The sequence below is a fragment of the Dermacentor albipictus genome, unplaced genomic scaffold (genome assembly GCF_038994185.2).
Source record: "Dermacentor albipictus isolate Rhodes 1998 colony unplaced genomic scaffold, USDA_Dalb.pri_finalv2 scaffold_33, whole genome shotgun sequence".
Lineage (NCBI taxonomy): Eukaryota > Metazoa > Arthropoda > Arachnida > Ixodida > Ixodidae > Dermacentor > Dermacentor albipictus.
The window spans coordinates 1,517,757-1,542,449 of NW_027225587.1; the positions used below are offsets into that span (position 1 = coordinate 1,517,757).

Below are 24,693 nucleotides of genomic sequence, written 5' to 3' on the forward strand. Positions count from 1 at the left end.
AGATTTTTCTCAGCCGCGCACGAAAACGGACCTTCGTTCATTTTTGGGACTTGTGGGGTACTATCAACGGTACATTCCGAATTACTCGCAATTGGCAAGTCCATTAACAGACGCCCTCCGAAAGGGAGCACCGAGTAACGTACACTGGGATAAGGACAAAGAGAACGCTTTCCAAAGTTTGAAAACGCTATTGGTTTCTCGTCCTGTGCTTCGCACGCCAGACTACACAAAGGAATTCATAGTTCAATGCGACGCAAGCGACATAGGTATAGGCGTGGTACTTAGTCAGGTCGGCGACGATAACGAGGAGCATCCTATCCTCTATGCCAGCCGTAAAGTAAATGTAAGGGAGGAAGCCTACAGCGCTTCAGAGAAGGAATGTGATTGTTTAGTTTGGGCCGCCCAGAAGTTGTCGTGTTACTTGTACAGAGCGAAGTTCATCTTCGAGACCGACCACTGTCCTCTGACGTGGCTCAATCAAATGTCACACAAAAATGGTCGCTTGCTCCGATGGAGCCTCACTCTCCAAGAGTACAACTTCTCCGTTAGATATAAGAAGGGAAAGTTGCATAGTAATGTGGATGGTTTGAGCAGGCTAATTTGAATTCTGCGTTTGAGGGTCCCGCCTAAATTTTAGGGTTACTAGTGTTAATTTTATTAAGCAAAGAAGATCGCCTCTCATTTAACAGGATTGCTGAATTTGTCAGCTCGAATTTGCTTCAAAAATTGGCATAGCGAAATGCATTTTTTTGTTTCTGCACTTATGTTGTTGTTTCTTTTTTTTTTGAAGCCTAGCGGGTCTAAAGTGAGAGCCAGTGCACGTCATCTCGGCGCAGAGCCGTGTTGTGGGATTCATTTTGCAGTTGCCTGTCCTTGTTGGATGTTTTGGGGTGGTGACATCAATACACAAATGGTCGCTGCGAGGCAAGACATCAATCCCCCTCTGACCACCCGCCGTTCTCTTCCTGCCTAGCGGTTGTCAGCGCTAGACAGTCGAGATTTTTCGGGCCATGGAGGCGCTGTTAAGAATGGCGAGCTGCAAGGCAAAATTGCCACCCAATTACGACTGGGGGACAAGACGCGCATCCCCCACTCTTCGTCGCTGCAGCTAGGATGCGTTCGAAGAAGCGGGCTTTTGTGCTGAAAACCGCCTCCATCCACCAGCCCCATCGCCGTTGTGACGAAACGAGTTCGTTGGGCGAACTATGGTGCCGGAGCTCTCCAACGCGGACCTGATCTGCTACGCATGAGCAAGCTGCCGCGGGAAAGCCGGTTTTTTTCTTTCCCACACGCCGATCGGGACGCAAGACAACGAGCTACCCTCCATGACTCCGATGCTTCCCGGAACGGCACCCCTGCGACGCCGGCGCCGGGCATCGGAATGTGTGTGCCTATGTGTACGTAAACTGTTCTGCGGGGCGGCGGCAAGTTGACAATGAGTAAACGAACGTTCGCGTCACCTTGTATCGCGGGAGGACCGAGTGTATAAAAACTGCTGTGGTGCGAATGCTGAGACACTTCTCTCGTGCAGTCATGTTAGACTGATACACTTCTCTCGTGCAGTCATATTAGACTGATACAGTTCTCTTGAGCAGTCATGTTAGACTGATACACTTCTCTCGTGCAGTCATGTCGGACTGACACTCTGTTTCTCAAGCAGACATGTTAGACTGATTTAAATACTGTAAATAAACCCATATTCCTTGTTCTCGATGAGAAGCAGTTCTTTCCTCCATCAACGTCCTAAGCGTGGATAAGTTGGACGACGGCATGGGCCAGCTACCTTCGAATTCATAACGGACGTACTCCAATCTTGGCAACGGATCTCGAGCGATGGGATTGAGCCCCCAATCCTGGCACCCTTAACTGCGTGGAATCGAGCTTTTCAGTCATTCGGACTAGCACAACCTCGGCCAACGTCCCTTGCCACGACATCACAACATCTCTTTCCACACTCATATTCAAGAGTTCCGGGCTAAGACATCCCCGGGTGTCGGTTTCTGATTGCTGCGAACCATATGCCACGTGTGACGTAGACAAGCTTACCTTAGAAATCTTCGCCTTGCCGTACCTCTGTACGAAAATCAAGGTGATGCAACCGGAGAAGTAGCAGACCCCGTGGTAGAATGGAAGCAAGTAGTAGTTGTTCAGCGTGTCTACGGAGGTGCTGTAAAAGAGGTGGAAGCAAATATTGAGACTCCAGCATAAGTAACGCTATTCCGAGAAAATAGACACCAAGACGTCCGGCTATCCTAGAAACATTACCAGTAAACTCCAGCGACGAAGAAATGTAAACAAAAGATAAGGTACAATAAAGAAAGACGGAAAGCCTAGAACGTCACGCATATCATAGTCTCTGCCTAGTCAGAGGGCATGACATGTCTGCCGCAGAAGGATACGGCCCTGTGTTTTGCTTAGCATATATTGGCCGCTCACCCGCACTGTCAGCACGGGCAATGCTATGTCGCTAAACGAGGTGAACAAAATAGAGAAAACAAAACAAACTTATACAGTGCTCGGAATAAATTCACATTACTACTGGGGCCGCATTATCTAACCATTGCTTTCATTTCCCATTATTTTCCTCTTTTGTCGTTTGCTGGCAGAACGCCACGCCTATGCGTTATCGCACATGCTTATCCGCCACACGTATCAATGGGGGATAACTAAAGGGAATAGAATTGCCGCGAAATTATTCTTACGTAATGCGGCACTAGATAACACATATATGGATGTAGATGAATAAAAAAGAAGCATCAAAGCAGACACGTAGGCGCGACACGAAAACATCCATTTTATACGCTTAATAATTGACATTCATCTTACCGTGCGAAACCTGCACCTTGTTCACTAAAGGCTCAATGCCGGAGCACTCCACGTCAAGCTCGACTACGGTGAGTTGCTTCAAGCTCGCTACCCTCTCACTCAGTGCACGAGCTTGCCTTGCGTTTGAACTGCAGTCAAACTGCGATGGGCGAGGCCCGGAAACCAAATTCACCAAGCTATTCATGCAAAAGTGCATTTTGCTAATGGCTGCCAGCCTTCGCATATATTGTGTGTAGCATTAGGGTTGGCTGTAATTGGCCCTTACTGATAATTTTAGCGTAAAGGCTCTCTGTGAATACGGGTCTACTTCTCTGAGCCTTTCTCGCTGAGCTTCATAGGCAGGATATTTTGACAGGAGTGTCATACAATTACAATTACAATTAATTACAATTTAATTGCTTTGTTGTCACGGCACGCATAGCTCCTGCAATTCATATTCAGTATTTATTTATTTATTTATTTTCACACTTGGAGAAACCGGCTATTGTAGGTGTAAGTTCAATGGACTTTGGCTCTTGCGCAGGTAGTCAGTCGACCACTCAGACATTCATCGTTCACGTCTTATCTCACGCCTTCCATTCGTCTTTGTGGGAGCCAGCGGGTGCGATCGTTGCGCTAAACCGGCTGTGCAAGCCTACGACTCCTTCTATTCCCTCCTTGCCCCACCGCCCCATTCTTCGCTTTCTCACTAGCCGTGCTGCGTGGCCGCCCCCTCCCACGCGATACACGGAAAGCACTATCTGTAACTGCAACGTTTTTATCGCCTTTTTGCCTATAATATTATTTCGGTCGCACAAAAGTGCATCTCCGGCGCGACGAAAGGATAGCGCCATGCCCACGGAAACGCTGAGACGGCCTGATCCGCGGGTTGCACGCAGTACGAGCAGGGACCCGTATACCTGAACGTATCTGCCAAGGCTACAACGAAGGGCTTCAGGTTGGTGCCGTATATCTGCCACGCAGAGATGGAGCAAAACACGAGGGCGAGCAGTACGAATGTCGCCACGGTCAGCCATTTCCTTCTGTAAAGACAAACATGCAAAACAATGCGTCGGAACTTTTTTCACACCCTTAAGCCACCCCCCTCCAAAAAAAAAAATATGCTGCAGAAATTCTGAGAATTGTCTACTAGTGAGTACTTTCGTCCGGCTGCTACTTCGCTTTTGCTTACTTATTTAGATAGCTTATGCATATATACCCATCGCTACCAATAATCTATTATTACACAATTATAACGATTACATGGGTTGACTTCACCTATTATGCATTTATTTTGCAGATATACCATATCAACTGAGCCAAAACGACGTCACAACCAGTATTTTTTTTTCCACACCACGGCAACTTTTTATTTCCTTTTTATTTTTTATTTGTCACAACCTTAACGCGGCGACGGTGACGCCACTAACTATTTTTCTTCTTTTTAAGGCTACCAGTCATCCAGTAGTTCACTATTATCACATCTACAAATCAGCTATTCAATCATTTTTCTATATCCGGAAATGCCAAAGCAGCCTTGTTTCCACGCACACCAGCAACGCGGGAACGTAAGCTTTCAAGGAGGCGTTACGAGAACGGGGACCTCTTTTATTTCTTTATTCTTTAATTTTCCATTCCATCCTTATCGACTCTAAAACTAGTAGTCATGTAAATTTACACTACTCTAACAATTATGCTTTTGTTTTACAGATGAAAGGTGCAACACTTTTCGCGTTACTCACAAATTTTGCTGGGGTACTCACCTAATACTGATTACGCATTAATAAAGTTCGTATCCCCAATACATTTCGTTTACTGAGAATCAGTTGAGCGAAGAACGAGTAGTTGCAATGGCATTGCAATAAGTGCGCTGGTAATAGCACGCACACACTATCGGTTTTACATTGAAATGCGAACAGACATGAAACGAGTAGGATGCCTTGCTGCAGTTGCAGGTTTGCAAACATTTGTATCAGTGACTTACGTTAGGCTCAAAGGCGGCCATTTCCGTTCACAGTCGACCACGGGTCAAAATATGACAGTGTCAAAATAGCACCGCCGGCCCGGTATATGAGACATTTCAAAAGTTAGCTATATTGCGGGATTTCTTTGCAAGACTACGTACGAGTTCCTCGCCCATGCCCTTGAAATCAGCGCTTCAAAACGGCGCCGCAAAGCCGAGCACATCGATGCGACAAAGTCTTGTGAGAGTATTGTGAGTTTGCAGCCGAACTAGAAGTTAGTACTGAATCCGCAGAAACCGAACTGCAGCATTCAGCTACGCCGAAGGCATTATTGCATTCTGTATGCAAAACGCTACTGCTTAAAACGAAGAAACTGCAAAAATCCTTCGATATGGTAAGGGACTGTCACAGACGAGGGGGCGAATGTCTCTCTGCTAAATATATGTTTACGCAACCAATTCAAAACGCCTTTGTGCCATTTACTATGTGTTGCCACCTGCCCTTTTGCTGACGCGAGTAACTTTACGTATGCGGTTGCAAGTCAAGCCTCCAACCTACAGCGAAGTAAGCTCAAAGTGGCCTGTCTCATCGCATCTGTCTTTTCACCGTAGCGCCAATCTTTCCAATGCCTTTCAACTGCCTGAAAAGTCTAGCCCTCAACGGAGCGCGTGCCAAATGTCACTACTAGTTGAGTTGCCGGAATTGCGTCAAGCTGCATAACATGGTCTCACTATTCCATGAGTTCAAGAAAGCTACCATGGTTAAACAAGCCATGGCAATAAATACCCCGCTATGAATACCATAATAGAAAGAAATTCATTTAATAGAAAGAAAGTCATCGTGAGGCAGAACTCGCCTCACGATATGCGATTATCATTCGAGCAATGTAGCTACACATCGTATTTCTGAAGTCCCGTTTATGCAAGCTATGTAGGGTTTATTCTGAGACTTCCTTGGTGTAGTCCGACACACACAGCGCTATATGCGCTGTCTGTGTCCCTGGGTGTCTTCTTTTGTGCGGTCATTAATCGCGCTACCGTACACCTATTCACAATGTAACAACCGCGATGGCACTCCTATGGTGGTATGCCAACAAATAAATAACGATAGATGTATGACAACGACGAAATTACGAGTGTGGCATGACAACGGTACGGCGACAATCTCATGACTACGAGTGTGCGAAGACAATGGTGTTATGAAGAATTCGTCCAGATACCTGTATGACAATGACGTGGTGACGACGACGGCTCGAACGACAAATGACGAAGCTGAAGTGCTGACGAAGGCACGTACGACCACAACGGCATGACGATGATGGTATCACAACACATGCACGACAGCGGATGTCTGGCAACCACGCAATCACGACGATGGTAGAACAACAGCACCACGGCGACGGCATAACCGCAGTGGTATGACGATGAATGTGTGACTAATACGGCGGGACGACCACAGCATTATGAGAGTCGCACGACGAAGTTAGAATGAAGAGAATGGAAAGACCGTGACATCGCGACGACGACGACGATATGAAAACATAGGCATAAAGACAGCTGTATCACGACGATTCAATCGTGGCAATGAAACGACAATGGTATGAGGACAATCGGAGGACAATAAGAGTATGACGGCAATGGCGTGGCCATGACGGCATGACAAAAGTCGCTTGACGAAACTGACGGGCGACAGTGGAACGACCACGATGGCGCTACCACGGTGGAGTGCCAACGAATGCGTGACGAGGGTATAACGACGATGGTGTGACGAGAGTGGATGACAAAGCTGGAATGCTGATGATGCAGCGGCCACAATGGCGTCACGACCACGAGCACATGCCTAGCTGTCTAAGCTGGTAGCCAACGTGAGCCAGTAGGTCGGTGTACGATAATAGATAGATAGATAGATAGATAGATAGATAGATAGATAGATAGATAGATAGATAGATAGATAGATAGATAGATAGATAGATAGATAGATAGATAGATAGATAGATAGATAGATAGATAGATAGATAGATAGATAGATAGATAGATAGATAGATAGATAGACAGACAGACAGACAGACAGACAGACAGACAGACAGACAGACAGACAGACAGACAGACAGACAGAGACAGACAGACAGACAGATAGACAGACAGACAGACAGATAGATAGATAGATAGATAGATAGATAGATAGATAGATAGATAGATAGATAGATAGATAGATAGATAGATAGATAGATAGATAGATAGATAGATAGATAGATAGATAGATAGATAGATAGATAGATAGATAGATAGATAGATAGATAGATAGATATGCTTAAAATGCCTTATGTGGGCGAACAATGCTAATCGCATTAACTAAAAGGAACTGCCACTGTGGAGTGGTTAGAGGGCCAACTCAAAGAAAATTTTAAGGCCTTTCGGCCTTGTCCCTAAAGAATAATCGTCATCTAGTTTGCGTTGATTTAGGTTTATTGTTCTGCGCTTCTCAGATTTCGAAGAAGCGCTGAACTGTTCAAGAGATGGTGAATATCCCAGTGACAACGAAAACGTTACGTGATGACAAGGCTTTGCAGGAACTGGCGTCCATGTTTCTTGTTTTCTTACTCCGACGGAATACAAAGAATACTGCTCCGTTATTATATCGTAACTATCATGTAACATGCAAAACACTACCTTTAAAAGCAACATCCTGGAAGTGCATTTAGCTCTTCTGTGAAGACCTAAATACTCAACCAGGACGCCAACATACCACACCAGGCATTTCATTTTGCGATATAAGAAAACTAGTTGCACATTGTCCATCTTAAATATAAAGAAGTAGAGAGAGAAAACTTACGTCCTAAACGTCTGGATCACGACGAGGGAAATCAGAAAGAACTGAAAGTCTGCGGCGAGATACCACACCTGCACCAAGATTGTCTGCAACGAATAGAAACGAGAAATGAAGCGAAAACAGCAGCTCAAGAATGTGACGTCACATAGATCTGGTAGTGCTGCGGGAGTTTCGGCATCAGCACAAAAGGTACCCGTGTACTCTACGAGTGGCATGCTTACATGACGTCGAACCGGTGAGTACAATACACTTGCGACCAACTCTTTAGGAAAGAGCTTTCTCAAAAGGCTAAATGTGTATTTCAAGGCAATTTCAATGCAAAGCATTATTAGTATTGATAGTATTGATTCTCTTCCGGCTGCCTAGTCTCAATCGGAGCATTCATAGTTTGGTTGGTAACAACTTTATTTATAGTCCTGCAGAGCTTTCGCCGACGGGGCCTTAGATCTCCCACGTGCGGACGTCTAGGTATAATAATAAAAGATTACGCGTCCTTTGGTGGGTTCGCAGCCCGGGTCTGCCAGCGCAGTGCCCCGATGCTCCATCCATTAGAGCCCAGACGTACGCATTGTTGGATAGAAGGACAACCTTAATCGTCCTATTACTCGTGCAAAGTAGCATCATGAGACACTATAGGCACGTGCGCCGCCTCGGATAGCAACAATTTGCTCACAAAAAAAAGGAGAGCAAGCCAGTTTCTCCCATCGTTTCCTCCTTGACATCTAGAACTTTGAGACGACCGCATATTGCGTATGGACCCAGTTCGGCCCATACGCAACAGCCAGCAGTTACTTCAGCGGCGCGTTGCGCGTGTTTTCTCACCCTGTCTATGCAGAATGTGTCGTGCTTTGTTTTCTAGGTTGGCGTGAAAGAGGTTTGCGTTTTATAGGTTGGCGTGCCCCAAGTTTGCATGAAAGATGTTCATCGAAGAATGGCGCATACCCTGTGTCACGTACTCAGAGACCCTAGTCAATCCTACATTTGGTTTCGAACATGGTTCCCTCTGCCCAGCAGCTTTAGGCTCGACCCATTAGACCATGGTCAGCCTTGTGGTGGCGGGAAAAGGGTTGGAGACATTGCAACATTCCGTAAAGTGCGTATCCTAAAAAGGGTAATCGCAGTGAAAAGTATATAGGGAGCACGTATAGTATACGGGACAAATCTATAAATACATAAATCAGGCTACAAGAAGTGTGCGGGCAATTTAAAGACTATCTAAATTCATTATCCAAACGACAGTTCCTTTTTTTACTAGACAATAAGGCTCGCGCTGGTAATTCTGAACAGCGTATCCGGAGAGAGCAGTTTATATTTGTTTTGATTATAATCCAATTTTGTTTCTCGGCATCATAGCGTGCGAATGCCATTCTTTACATTTATGGCATCTGTATGATGGCATTAGGAAACAAATGCCTTGTAAGACATAAGATTGTTTGATGTCCTGTAGCTGTCTGAAGAGAGCTGCAGAACATAAAATCGACATCATCTATATATCGTTATGGCTCGAGCTAGTGAAATTCCACGCTGACCATCATAATCATGCAAAAACTACTGTTTATTCTTCCTAGCTTATCTTTCCCAACGTTATATTCTATATGATGCTAGCAGCGTCGGCCGTTAGAATTACTGCTTTGATGCAGGCTGTGGTCTCTACTGTCAACGACCGAAGGCTCCCGTGAATACTCTGTCCCTCCTAATGCATTCTTTGTCCCAAGCTCCGCCACCAGAGCCGAAAAGAGAAGGGATATCTTCACACTCACTATTTCTTGGTCTCCCCTCCAGTTGCGCATCTGAAACAGGAAGTCCCACCAGTGCTTCCGAATTTCGGCATAGAATTTGTTGTAGAATTCCTTAGAGTTGGGCCCCGATGCGATGAGCGGCAGCAGGTGCGTGCACATGATCACGAAGAACAGTGGGACAGTCGTCCTGTGAGGGAAAGAAAAGCGTGCTCGTTCCAAAAGCCCCCGTTTCAAATCTTATACCCATTATTGCACTTGCGAAGTTACTTGCACTAATCTTCCTTTTATATGCTATATCATAAGCGGTGTACAAGGTTCTTTTCTGTTTTTTTTTTATGCCGGTATAGTAAGGATAGCAACTGTTCTGGTCCCACACGGTCTCGTAGGACTTTCAGAAGTCACTGATACAGCGCGCTTTGAGTATTCATTTCATTTCATTTATTTCCTAAAGTGCCCAACAACAGCGCTACGCCTTATGATTTGTGCACTTGTTTTACACAAAGGACGGAAAACAGAAAACAAAAGAGAAAACCTGAAAGAACAATAGTAAAAGATGCAACAAAAATTCAGTTAAATTAGAAATAGAAGTCCCATAAAGAGCAAATGCAAGGGCCAACAAAATCAAGGTCATAACGCAAGGTATTTTGCTGTGTTGCAGGAATTGTTATAGCGTTAGAGGTGCAAGCTGAATTCACGTAGAAAATGCTCGGGTTACGCAAGTTTTGGCGAGGCACGCAGAAGGTTACAGCCGACAGTAACCGCGGACAGGAGAAGTGGTTGCGAATTAGTTTACACAAGAATAAGTAATCACGATATTTCCGCCTTATTTCCGAGGGTCTAACATTAAATATTCGCGGTACACACTTATAGGCATAACATACATGGCGTCCCAGATATCGACCGTACAGGATACGAATGAAACGTCACCGAACACATCAATTTTTGTCACATTGGTCAAATTAATAAATTTACATACAACAGAACAAAACTGTAACTTCTCACCGACAAAAGAAGAATACAAAAGAACAATGCAGTTGACATTCGCCAAATGTTTTTTGTTATGCTTGATATGAGACCTAACTTACTGTAGGATGCATTGGCAATGCTTGGAACATGTTATTCGAAAGGAAACAACAGGTCTCCTACCTGGATTAATGCGCAAAAAGATGGAAGCACACCACTACGCGACAGAATTCTCATGTTCCTGTAATAATTCGCATTCCTAGCTGATTCTACTTCACAGTAAAGTTTAATATCGTCAGCGTACAAAAGGAGATGCGAATGCCGCAGATATTCTTAAAGATTATTAACAAAAATATCTAAAAATATTAGGCCTAAGATAGACCTTCGCGGAATACTGAAAGTTGATTCATGAATCAAGTCAAAGAGTATTTAGCACCAACGCGAACGTAATTTAACCGAGTGTACAAGTAGTCTTTATACATTGTGTACAGGCTGGGGTTAACGACGTAACTCAAGAGTTTATGGATAAGAAGGCTATGAAAAACAACATCAAATGTTTTTGGCAGGTCGAAGTATACTGTGTCTATTAGCAACAGCGGGTCCCGCAGCATCAAGAAAAGAAATAAGCATTGTTTCCACAGACCTACCAAGAACAAAACCATGTTGGCATATGCTAGTCTTGCGCTAAATAAAACGAAAGATGTATAAACAGCTATTTCAAACACTTTTTCAAACGGAGACAAGAGGAACACGGGGCCATAATTTTTTATTTCGCTGATGGTGCCACTTTTATGAACGGGCACAACTACTTCATTCTTCCAACAAGACCGAAAGATACTTTTATGCAAAGCAAGAATAAAAGTAGAAGAGCCTTTGATGACAAACGTGCTATTCGGTCGTAAGCAAGTGAATGCTTTGCTTTGAACTTACTTACGGCCTCAACGATATCGTGTTCTGCAATACATGAAATGTTTAAATAGTCACTGCAACTACATTGTCAATCACCAGAGCTGGGAGCATGCGCTGGATTCAAGAAAACCGAAGGAAATTTTTCAGCAAATACATTGTTCATATTGTCCCAGTTTCTAGGAATGTGAGGCCAAGGATGATTTGCGACAATAATCTCAGCCCGCTCACTTTGGGCCCGCCCTGCAATCATCACCACAGACAAAACAAGAAAAATGGTAACTACAACGGGGCAGTGGAGACGGTACTGCTCAGCTCGGATGCCGAGCTTCAGTCCCGGGCTGTCTCGATGGCCCAGGCTGCCACCACGGAGCAGGGGCTCCTGGCCAATGGCTGAGGGGAGGAGGAAGGGACTCCCAGCCTTCCCCATCCCTGAACCCATCCTGGGCAATCAACAAAGTTGTGCTCTCTCTCTCTCCACCCACTCAGAACTGTACTTTCCTACATAGGTGCAGAAACGTTTAGGATCGCATTTTACGCGCTCTACGACAAATTCTAGAAATCGCCTCTAGAAAATTTGCGATTTCGAGCGGAACGTGCCATTGATCAACAGAAACTAAACTGCTAACAGCAACAGAAATACCATAAACGCAGAAATTAGCCAGAATCAGATCTAAAACGTTTCCAGCGGTATTTTGAACCGTGTTAAACTGCGTTAATGCAAGTAATTCGATAAAAATAACGGCGCATCACAGCGAGGGGATGATAAAGATGCGTATTTCGGCCGTTAGGAATCCCAAACAATACACGCAACATTCGAATCGCCAGCTACCAGGACATTATATTTTGCAGCATCAATAACCTCAACTAGGTATTCATATGCTCAAAATACTGTACGTTACTTATGTGAGGAAAAAAGTAGGCTGCACAGAGCAGCAAATTTTTGCTGCACTTAACAGCAATATCAGCCAACAACATTTCTAGCACAGCTTCAAGGTCCGCACGCCTTATGACGCTAAGATTGTTCCGCATGGCATTTAGCCCATCACCGCCGTATTTAACACGCGCATCATACACGCGGTCACATCTATGAAGTGCGTATTCCGGTGCGAAGGAATTCTTAGACAGTGAGCCGTTGCAAAGCCAAGTTTCAGTAAAGCAAATACCATAGTAGGTGCAGGATAGCACGCTCTCATAGAAATAGAAGGATTTCGTGTGTAGACCACGAACCTTTTTGCTAAAAAATGGAACACTTCATTAACGAGGTTGGAAAAGAAATTACATTATTTTATCGCTAGTGTCCCTGGATGCATCGTGTCAGCCGTTAAATGACCTGAACATGCAACACTTTGGTCAAATGTCTTCTGAGCTGATTTTTTTGGAATACGTTCACGTTTACTGTGATCCGGAAGGAAACGTAACTTTCGACCTTCGCTTTGGGCTTTTGGCACTTGACATAGCTGTTAACTTTTTAGAGCAGAGCTCATAGGCGCCCGTTCCTGGGTTTTGAGTCACCGTAATTCGGCGTAACCGAGTGAACTAGCAGCCAATGATGAAAAAGCGAACGCGAAGCGGGCGATGATAGACGGCGATAGCGAAGAGCGCGAGGAGGAAAGCAGAGGATGAGGACACAACGGAACTAAGAGGCGAACTCGGAGGAGGAGGGTATGGTGAAAGCATGAGAAGAAAAGCCTAGTGCCGCGCAAGACGGGCTCTGCAGCGACGACGCTACTAGACGGCGCCATAGTAGCGCGATGTCGTATGTTCACCGATGGCATGCGGCGAGCGCGTCTACCGGTACCATATATTGAAACAAAGCGCTGCATGAGCGGAGGTCTCTCTGCGGCGGCTGCTGTGACTCTAGCCCAGGCGTCACCCACGCGCTGCCTCTAGCGATCTTCGGATTAGTGAGGCAGTGGCGCAACACTTCGCTCTGTTTGCAATGTGCCGCAAGATACAGAGTGTCCACGCCAGCCAATATATCGCGAAATGAAAAACAACGTATAGAGCTGTGCTCCAATACATATTAGGGAGTCTCGATATCGTCGGTGAATTGTTTAGCGTAGCACAGATTTCCTCGAAAGTCGTCGAAGGGGCCAAGCGCGACACGAAAAGTGATTGCTTTCCCGGCACAGAAACTAGCGTACTGGAAGTACTTGCACCCAGCGACGGCTTCGACGGCGTCTTCGGTCGGAAATGAAATTATTGTAGGCCCGTACGCGGCATTTGCTTCCCGGGATGGCCCACCCCCAGGAGCTGGTTTCGATTTGACGCTGGGCTGTTCTTCACGTATCGACGCCAAGCCGGTGGAGACGATCGGTTGACTTGCGACGTGTGATCAAATGCATGTCGATGTTCCAGTCGCCGCCTGAGGTGATCGCTGGGGGGTGTTCTGAGAACATCGTTGAGGTTGTCCCAGGTTAGGTCGCTGATATTGTTGTGATGTGTGGCCTTCAGTGGCCGTAGCAGAAGGATGACTCCGCTATCTCTTAGACCCTTGCGCGGCTTGCTGCTTTACTGCTGACGAATACAATGGTTCTTTTGATTTTTGTCTAGTTGCTCTAAACTGGCGATTACTCACTGGGCTCACTGCATCAATATTCGCAAGGGGTTCCTTTTATCGTGGTTGCTTCCCATGAAATAATTCATGGGCCCTATAACGTAAAACTATTCCAATATGTTTTTATTCCATTCTTCTGATGTCAAATTTGCGTAACCGCCGACGCAAGCATCGGATGGTCACCCGCTGGGTTCTCTGAACAGACCAATCAAACGCTCTCCTCACTCATAGGAGGTCACTTTTGTTTGCTTGAAAAATGAATAACATTGCTAGCACTGAGCGGCTTGTCTTATCTAATTGGCTCACAAGAGGCGAGGAGCACGCTCAAGTGGAAAGGGATTCGATAAGGCCGAGCCACTGCACTGAAAATCGATAACCGGATGAAGAGGGTGGCGCCGGCGTCTGTGATTGGTCCGCTTCCCCTTACTGAGCTTGCGGTGACTCGTCGACAATCGCGGCGGCATGCAAAAGGAAGCATAAGAATGACGCTAAAACAGTTCCTCAGCAAAGGAGAGTTGGCAGGACGAGGTCGTAAACGGGCCGAAAGTGCTCGAAAATGTTGCACGGCCACGTAGAAAGTTTTATTAGACGCAAATAAACCCATGCTCTTCGGCAGGTGCGAGTAGCCAGTGCCTGAGCGATCAGCGGCAGCCATGTTTTATTCCTTTCGGAACGGGGCAGCCTGCGGCTATTCAGAAGAAAATTCAGTTTTGTTGGGCATATTAATGCATCTTTGCATCTTAATATGCATCTGCATCTGCATAATGCATCTTAAGCACGTCACTTTGACGCGGTGAGTTCTTGCGGTTTTGTTACGTCGCGTGAGGGGCAGGTGAAGTTGGCGCAGCCCGAAAACTTTTGACCAATGGCAGAGGGCTAATGGCGAAGAGGCGTCGAATAAAAAATAACTACTTTTCTTTTGTTTGGTGTACACGTACACGTGTACACAATTGGAATAGAAAAGTTTGGAATAGTTTTACGTTATAGCGCCCCATGTTTACATAGCATGGATGCGGCCAATCACATCCCTACTAATATTAAGTCATCTCTTTTATTGCAGTTTTTAAACACAATATGAAAAGAATACTGTTAGCAGAACCATCTTTTCTTTTGTCATAAATACATTTTCATAATTATTACATTTTCTTTACATTACTTTTATTATTGTATCATTAGGGTTCAATTTTCTGTAAAACACGTTGTATTTTTCTTTGTTGGTAATATGCAGAAGAGCCACATTTTTGTTACACAATACTGGATATTCCTGCTTATGATTATTTATTGTGATAGTACTGTATAACGCTGTTTTTATACATATGTAATTGTTTTCTATTTATTATAACTTGTTCCCCACGAATTGTATTTCTTGACGCGTTTTTTCTTTAGTTCTTTTTTGTTCGCCCTCTACTTGCTGGTCCAATATGCTTATGTGCCCACTAATGACAGGTGGTACCCCTGGCAGTTTCTAACTCTGGGACCTCCTGATGCTGTATATATTATGTAAGCCTGTTTCTTGTACATGCAATAACAATAAACTTGAACTTGAACTTGTTTTGTGGACATCCTGATAAAGAAGGCGTATGATTACCCGCGTGATTTGCACATTTAGGCTGTCTCACAGGCTTGCATTCTACATGCTCATGGTTCTCGGAGAATATTTTACACCGACGTGTCCCATGACAGTTTTTTTCCAGGCATCCAAACCTCTGGCATTTATAACACCTCAAGCCATGACCAAGGTATTGCACCGGGAGGCTGGTAAAGTCTAAGTGGATACTCTGAGAAATTGCCTTGTCACATCTAAAGTGAAGTATTACACTGTGCAAAGAGCGCGATTCAATTGTACTACCCTCCAGACGGTAGTATCTTGCTTGTCGGCGGTCTTATATTGCTCCAAAATCTTTCTAAAGCTCGAGCAGTTGCCCTTCAGTGTACCGAAGTGGCACGTGAGGAATCTTTTTGACATTTTGAGTGTACGAAGCTCTATATAGGGCTTAACTCTTAGTCCTGCCACTTCGTGCAATAAAAGCAATTTTTTCGCAGATGCCACTGAAGTAACACTCACTGAAAAACTGCCGTCTCTGTTTACTCGAAACGTTTGAACTTTTTCCTTTTCCGCTGAGGTGATTTCTGATGCATCATGATTTGGATTCATTTGCCAAAAATTGCATCCTTGTTCTGATGGTCGGAACACCACCAGGATTCCTTCACTTCTTTTCTTTTAGTAGGTCACGAATTTGAAAAGTTCTTCATCACACTCAGTGGCTTCATAATCGCTTCGGTCATAGTTTGAAGCACTGTCACTCTCCTGATTGGGTGTCTCTTCAAGATGAGGTCTCTTACTCTTGCCTTGGCTGGGTTCTACCATGCTCACCGGAGACGCGCCGTCAGTGCCTTGATCTTCAAGGACTAGCCATGCCGGCTTTATGATGTCATGCACATGGTGTGTGTTGCCAGAATCTTGGACGCGTTCCTGCGATGCACTCATGTGCCTCATAACACGCTGGGGGTCATATGGCTCGTGCCGCTGTTCTCGGCCACCGGAAATCTGTTCTCGACCGCCGTAGCGGTTGTAGACACTCCGATGGAAAAGGAAAACAAAGTTTCGTGCCTAGCTTCAATGGGCTCGTAGGCCGCTACACTTCGTCTCCCTGAATTCCAGAGCGATGAAGTCCAGGCATAATGTGAACAAACTAGTTAAAACTGCAATTAGCGCAAGCTCTTGAGTCGGTTGTTGGGACAGGACAGAAAGATTTTCCACCCAGTGGTGAACCATTTCCCTCAAAATGGGTTGACCTTGCTGCAGTCATACGAGGGAGGTTTTGTTGTTTAGCTCACTGATCGCTTCAATGAAAAAAAAAAATACCTTCAAAGCAGTAGAAAAACATTTTAGGCCTCCATCGATGAAACCTGCCCAAGCAGAAAAGAACATAGGGATATTGCTAGAGAAGTGCAACCAAGAATGGTGGACGACGGCAGCGGAAGAGTGCGGTAACGACCGTCTTCAAGTCTTCTTCACGGCGAAGACCCGTAAGGTGGACTGCCTTCTCAGAGCTATTGTGACAGAAGGCGGATCCTGGCAAAAAACAGTGAGCAGCTCCCTTAAGCGTCATCTGAACGCCTTGAAGCCAGCGGAACCGTTCGCTCCTCTGAAGTTCAGCAGACTTGTTAGAAGTGTTAAAGCATGGCCTACCAGGAGCCAGGACTTCCTTTACTTTGAACATAGAGAAGTCTTATTACTCAAATCCCAACGATGAAGTGTTTGTAGTGGTAGGCGAATTGATAGAACACAATGGGGCGTCCTCTTTCAAAACCAAGTAGGCATGAGTGTTGGAGCGTTTCTTGAGCTCTTATTTGGAGTCTACCCTGGTAGAGTGTAAAGGTTGCCTATCTTTTACAAAACAAAGCGATTTGTACTGGGTCTAGCGTTGCGTTGGTTCTTTGCAATATTTTTCCGCAATCATGAGTGAGATGTGTTCTTGTTTTCTTGTGCGCGCGTGACACCACGCTTGTTAAATCATTTAGTACGCCTATGCTTACATGTTTACATACCCTATAAATCTAATATCCTTATTTCGTACATAGCTATGCACTGATTTGCTATCGCACTCTATATTTCGCCTTTCAAGCGAAACTACAACTTTTTTTTCCTCTGTCACTGTTGTCGGATGTAGTTTCTCTCTGTTTAGACGTCTTGTCGCCTTTATTTATCGCGGAACACCCGCCCTTGTAGCTCAGTGGCTGTAGAGTTGCGCTGCATGCCGAGCTTGAGGTCGCGGGTTCGATTCCGAGCCACCGCTGCCGCATTCTGATGGGAGTGAAGTGCAAAACACTCGTGTATCGTGCATTAGGTGCGCGTTAAAGAACACCAGGTGCTTTTAATTCAAAGTGCCCTACTAAGGCGTGCCTCATAATCAACTCGGTCGTTCTTTTGGCATGTTAAACACCGGAATATAATATTTCATTTCCTCACGCGACCCAAGAAAACTCGGTTGGACGAAATTAATGAACGCCGCTCAAGAACTATTTAAAACATGAACACAACACGCTGATTGTAATGAAAGTGGACTCTCGGACTTGGATGTAACCATTCTATATAGCAATGCTATTCCTTCTCGCGTTTCAATAGTGGGCCGAGTGGCGCTCAAGCCATGTTATTACAGAGATAAGTCAGTGGCGAACGGTGGATGATAAAGAAGAATCGAATGGAGGAGAATGAATCATCACATTATGCCGGCCCTGGTTGAAACGTATGACACGGCGACAACCGAATGCCGACAAAGAAAGCGCATCGCGCAGCTTTTCAGGCAAGCACCGATATACTTGAATCGGCGTCAACGAAGTGCCGATTTTTGCAGGAAAGGGGTGCTTCCAACACCCGAGTAGTGCAGTTACTCATGGAAAAGTGAACTCGCATAACGTGTAATATAATATATTTTAATTATCAGTGAGAGCCTCCTTATTTAACACCACCTCCCTTTGGCTCATTATTTATTTATTTATTTATTTATTTATTTATTTATTTATTTATTTATTTATTTATTTATTTATTTGTGTTGTGCAACAAAATCAACGCGAGAATGCCTGCGCAGGGGCTTTTCTCCCTTCGGTCACCTTGTGAAGGGAAATGAGAGTGAATGGGATACCGCAGTGCTGCACATATTGGCTGCGTTTCAAGATCCAGCCTGAGACACGTCTAGTTAAATCACTGCTGAACGATTTGCCACGTTTCAAACGCGATAGCTCTCATTTTTTCTCTTCTAGGTAGTCCAGCTAGAATAGAAGCTCAGCTAAAATTCCCAATATCATCCTTGAACTGCGATCACTGTCCTTTTCCCGGCTCTTTCAGCTATAGTACTGAGCAGGTCGCAGTCGACCTGCAGCTCTCATTATTTCATGATATTTCGACGTGGCCATCTGACAGGTTTATTTCCGTATCAAGAGAGAACAAATGAGATATCGCGACCTTTTATTAATAATCAGGTCACCCTGATTGTGATAAGAAGCAGTGGTTTCAAAATATTGACGTAATGCTTTTTTCTTCAACTCACCTAATGAATCGTCTGATGATTGCCACCAAGGTTACAACAACACGATTCCTAGTTTGCTTCATGAGCGCATAGTATAGCAAAAATCCACTGAAAAAAACACAGAAAAGCAAGAATGAAAACATCGGTTAATTCATCTAGAGTGTAAACAATAGCCTCCGAAATTTTAGTGAAGACTGTTTGGCTCAGTCTGCGCTTAAACAGAGGCTCTACATCAATGAAATATTAGTATTATTCTTTGGTAATACTTCAAAACTCATTAAAAATACCTTGGAAGAACATACTTGAGAATTTTTTTTCTTGTCGGAAGGAAGGTTCTAAAGCTTACCTCAAGAAAAAGAATGTGTCCACAGCCAAGAAACCTCCAAGTGCGATCAAAGTCTCCCAACGCTCGAAGTAGTGCAGAGCATTAATCAGCCTCGCTGAAACAGAGAGCACGAGGATATTATTATGTGGAACATGCCTGTGATCGGCGTAAGCTCAAATGAAATAAAAGAATGTTTTATATATACCGTAAGCATGTTGTAAGCCTGGAGAAAAAAAACATTATGGAATTTTGACTAGGGTGATTCGCTCACTGCTGCTTCCGCGATTCCTGACTGCAGTGTTTTGACAGCGAATTTTCGCAGTCATTGAGTGAAATGTGTTCATGTTTCCTTGTGCACGCGTGACACTATGCTTGTTAAATCAGTTGATATGCCTATGCTTACAAGTTTAAACCACAGATAAAGCTACTATCCTTACTTTGTCCTCTAATGCGCTATCGCACTCAATGCTTCTCTTTTCGGGTGAAATTGCGCCTTTTTTTTTTTCATCTGTCGCTGGCTTCGGATGAAGTTTCTCTCTGGATAGACATCTTGTAACCTTTCTTCATCGCCAAACATCCACCCTCGTAGCTTTTAAACATGTTGAAAAATTTGGTCTTTCATCCATGCAACAAAAAAACGTACAAAATAAACAGGAGAGGCAGGCATGCTGAAAAACAACACAACAACACCAACATACGAATACAAAACACTAATGACACTACACAAGATTACATAATACACAACGCAAACACATAGTACAAAACTTATATCTAATAGGTCAAAAGACAGTTTATCAAATTAAAGAAAGTTCTTCAACCTTTATTAGGTGCATAGTAAATTCGGCAAGTGCTATCGCAACATTGCACAAACAAGTTGAAGCTAATAATTTAAGTGTTGAAGAAATGTATCGCTCTCAGTCCTATGTGAAGCACTCTTTATTGCTCGAGAAACGATGACAATGAATACCCGTTAGAGAACAAACTAATGACAAGAAACTAAAGCTAAAAAATTAACGGATGGAAGTAGCAATAGAAGTACATAATAAACGAGGCAGTATACTTGTCAATGCTGCAAGATGTGGCCTCTCTTTTTTATTCACTCTCCTAATAGACATGCTTGCACGTTTGCATGATTTTTTCGTATGCAGACTGCATACACATGGCAAAAGATTTGACAGCCCCAAAGGGTTTTTTTTTTAATTTCACAGGTCTTTAAATTACATGAAACAGGGGTCCTATAACGTAAAACTATTCCAATATGTTTTTATCCCAAACTCTTGACGTCAAATTTTCGTAACCGCCACCGCAAGCATAGGGCGGTCACGCGCAGGGTTGTCTCAATAGACCAATCAAACGCTTTCCTCGTGCATAGAAGGTCACTTTTGTTTGCTTGAAAAGCGAATAACAAAAACGAACACTAAGCGGCTTGTCCCATCAAACTGGCTCACAAGAGGCGAGGAGTACGCTCAAGTGGAGAGAGACTCAACGGGGCTGAGCCACTGCATTGAAAATCGATAACCGGATGAAGACGGTGGTGCAGGTGTCTGTGATTGGTCCGCTTTCCGGTTCTTAGCTTACGGTGGCTCGTTGACAATCGCGGCGGCATGCAACGGAAGCTTAAGAATGACGCTAAAAGGGATCCTCAGAAAAGAAGAGTTAGCAAAACGTGGTCGTAAACGCGCCGAAAGTGCTCGAAAACAACGTTACACGGCCACGCAACAAGTTTTATTACACGAGAATAAATCCATGCTCTCCGGCAGGTGCGAGTAGCCAGTGCCTGAGCGATCAGCGGCAGCTATCTTTTATTCGTTTCGGAACGGGGCACCCTGCGACTATCCAGAAGAAAATTAAGTTTTGTTCGGCATATTCATGCATCTTTAACGCGTACGCGTCACTTTGACGCGGCCAGTTTTCGCTGTTTTGTGACGTCACGTGGCAGGCAGGTGAAGTGGGTGCAGCCCGAAAACTTTTGACTAATAACCGATGTCTAATGGCGACAAGGCGTCGAATCAGAAATAACAATTTTTCTATTGTTCAATACAATCATGCACAATCAGTGTGTGCACGTCATATCACATTAGATTTATCGCGGTTTTCGTGACGTCGCGTGACAGACAGGCAAACTGGGAGTGGTCCCAAAAAGTTTTTGACCAATGGCGGAGGGCTGATTGCAGAATTGGAATAGAAAAGTTTGCAATAGCTTTATGTTATAGAGCCCAAAGTTTTATTTTTATTTTCTTGGCTTGCTGGCGATGGTGAAGGAGAGCTTGTGGAGGCGGCTTGACGCCGATTCTAATGCCGGTATGGGCAGTGGTTCTCATCAGCGTAACGCAATGAACGGGCAGACGGACGGACAGAGCAACCCCACTTTAGAACTCTTAACTGCTCTCACTATAAAAGACCAATTTAAGAAATGAAAGACCACAAAGAACCCAAGGCCTGTCGCTGTTGTGAAGGGCAGGGCTTGGGACCTAAGATGTCGCGTAACGTTACAGGTACATCAGTTGCCATGCCCATTTGGCTGCCAAAACGATATCTCTGGTCACGATAAGCAGATACACTAACATTTCACGGTCTCTAAACTACTACAGTTATCACAGTAGTACAAATCAATGGTTCACCCTATGGAACATAGAAAACTGTTTGTGAATGATAAATTGGGTGTCCCCGGGCCTTGAGAGTATAATAACAAATAAATAAATAAATTCAGCCGAAGTCGACGGGATAGCTTATGCTAGAGTGAAGTGGCTAGTGCGGTTATAGAAGGGCTCGAAAACGTTGTATGCGCGTTTTGCCTGAGTGCTAAAAGAACGATCTCATGGACCAAATTTATAGCTGGAGGAATCGACAAGCAGGTCAGTGTTTATTTGAAGGCAAATGTTGAAGTGTGCGTGGTAGTTGGTTCAATAATTACTCCTACATTCGTTTTCTGCTTGTTAAGAGACGTTAGATAAAACGCTTAAAAATTTTATCGGAGACCCAAAGGTGGCCGTAAAGTTACATTGGAAAAATTTGGGGGCCGTATTATTGCTAACTTAGACTCACTGTTTCAGAGGTGTAGATTAATTGAGGCTTTGAAAACACTTATCAAATGGTCGTTTTCTTCCTCGCAAGCACTCTAAAACAAGATTACACCCTTTGGCTCGTATCTTGCCACACAACAATAATCGTCCGCATTTCCTTTCTTTAACGCTGCGAGCCCGGTACTTCCCAGTAAACTGACGGCATGCGCGTTATCAGCATGACATAGCATGCCCGACAGACAAGTAGCGGGCGTGAAGTTTTCAAGAAAGGAAACGCAAGTAAAGCAGATGACGATTATTGTTGTGTGGTAGATATACACACCAAAGGGTGTACCTTTGCGCAAGAGTGAGGGGTGTTATATGAAGCGCGTACATAGTTAATCCGATTTTCTATAACTAAACATGACACCGAGAGTAAACTATCTAGGTTATGTGAGCTATGTCGATGGTGACAGCGTGTAGAGTTTTGCCTGCTGTCCTCGGAGTAGTGACAGGGGTATCGAATTCAAATTTCGTCTAAAAGAGCGGAATGTTATGCCTGATGCTTCGTGCAATCCTTAAGGAAGGTGTGTGGATTCATTTTGGTGTCATACAAGCGTTATAAGCTCGTCTTTGACCCGGTGTCCTAAGAGAATACAATGTGTCTGAGAGTTTGTTCTTGTACGAAGTAGAGTCAATGTACTGAGTCATATGCGGGCAAAGCTTTATAGTGTGCGCTTTAATTACAGGCCATTAAAATTCACAGTGCAACTTCTCGAAAGAAACAGCTGCACTGGAAAATGCGCTGTGTTTCTACGAGGCTGCAGAAGTCTTCTGCGCATTATTTTCACATTTCTTCGTTTTTTCGTTAAGTATCCTCTCGAATATTTTGACCCTCTTCCCTCTGCATAAGCACCGTAAGATGTTAGCGGTGATATGGATTCCAGCAAATATGTCCTCCTTTATACGAACAGCTTCTCTGAAAAACCATCTGGGCCAGGCAAATAAGTGCAGAATAGTGCTGGAAAAAGGGCGACATAAAGAGTGACACAAGTTTATTGTCGTAGAAAGCCATCCACGATTTGTGACGGGCTATTGGCGTTGCGCTTTTTAATTTACGTTCTGATTGAAACTTTCACTTAGCTGGCATTATAAACTCAAGTGCAAACAAATAATAGAGTCAACAGAGGGCTTACTTATATTGTCGGCGATTGTTCCGTAGGAATGTCCGAGGCAAACCCAGAACATGCTCAGGAAGCGGATGCCATGTATAAAACGCAATGATCTTCCATCAGAATTCTGGTTGTTGCTGATGTCCACGATGAGCCTCGTGTTTGTTATGAGAGAAAATGCTACGAGGCACTTGTAGCGAGTGGCTGGATAGAAGAAAAATCACCAAACATAATTATAAGAGGCAGCCTAGAATAAGGCGCCATAAACAGAAATTGTTGTGCCCCTAATGTTGTTGATTCAATTAAACCAATTTTTTTCTTTTTCATCTTTTGCGGCTTCTTGCGACAGGTAAACATGATGATAGCTGTAACAGATTATCCCAAGACTGCCTGAAATAGACTTTATTACCTATCACTGTCAGACTTTCATGTCTTATATTTTGGTGCACTGGATGGTGAGAATCATTACAGATTTTTCAACTGTGGCTGCTGTCATCGCAGGTGTAGTTTAAACTCGTTGTTGTGTAGAATAAATTTTTTTGACACTGATAAGGGTAAGGCAGTTAACCACGACAGAAAGCGGCACCATCAGGAGAGCTGCTGTTTGGATTTACCATGGGCCGGCTGCACCGCTGAACAGGTCTAGAGAACACGTGCATGATACTAGCGTAAGGCATAATAAAACGGATTGGAATCATGAACCCATCATCTCGAGTAGCCGTACGAGGAGCTGGTCTAGCTGATGTAAAAAATTTCCCTGGTGCTTACCGGCCTTCATCAGTGATCTGATGTAGCTACGCGAACAAGAGGCAAGAGAAGAAAAATTTGCCTTTGTCCAGGCACTGAATCATGACCATCTGGAATCAGGTTAGAAAGCAACGCTATAGCGTGCATTCGTCAATAATTCGTAGCACAAGGTTATTGATTAACCAAAGGAGTTTCGCACGAGAGCGCAAGCTTAGACGAAAGAAGTACGGTTGCTCTGTTATGTGATGCAATCCTACCTCCTTCGTCGGCAAAATTTCAAGTTTACAACACGAGATTATCTCTTTGATCAGTTGCAAATCACCGTCTACATAAGTGGCATCACAACTCCGAGTGATAACGATAACTCCGCTTCGTAGGCACAAGTTCCGACGAATCCTAAGAGCGGACATAATCACCTTGACATGCTGGTCAATGAGAAACGAATTAAAACCTACTGAGCTCGACCGCAGCAATCTATGCGTTGTTTCTACGTACAGTTCTTGCGCTCCTTGTCCCAGTTTCTTGTGAGGAGCTCGAAGCTTGTTGCAGCTACAATGACGGTCGCGAGGACCGCCAAGACGGCTCTGAAAACGTATAACGAACAGCGCTAATATAGTCAAGTGTTCGACAAGAACTCGTCTGACGAGGTAA

The 24,693-nt window shown here is 44.4% G+C and overlaps 1 protein-coding gene across 1 annotated transcript in view; it reads right to left on the bottom strand.

Annotated features, from left to right (window-relative positions):
* Window positions 1-24,693, bottom strand: part of LOC139052767 (nose resistant to fluoxetine protein 6-like) — a 58,075-nt gene that overhangs the window by 22,965 nt on the left and 10,417 nt on the right. Inside the window, exons 5-12 of the mRNA XM_070529847.1 lie at window positions 24,538-24,626; window positions 23,320-23,499; window positions 19,143-19,236; window positions 18,818-18,904; window positions 9,359-9,524; window positions 7,602-7,684; window positions 3,726-3,848; window positions 2,047-2,167 (exon numbers count right to left, since the gene is read on the bottom strand). Coding sequence (XP_070385948.1) covers window positions 2,047-2,167; window positions 3,726-3,848; window positions 7,602-7,684; window positions 9,359-9,524; window positions 18,818-18,904; window positions 19,143-19,236; window positions 23,320-23,499; window positions 24,538-24,626 — 943 coding nt within the window. The remainder of the gene's footprint in view (window positions 1-2,046; window positions 2,168-3,725; window positions 3,849-7,601; window positions 7,685-9,358; window positions 9,525-18,817; window positions 18,905-19,142; window positions 19,237-23,319; window positions 23,500-24,537; window positions 24,627-24,693) is intronic.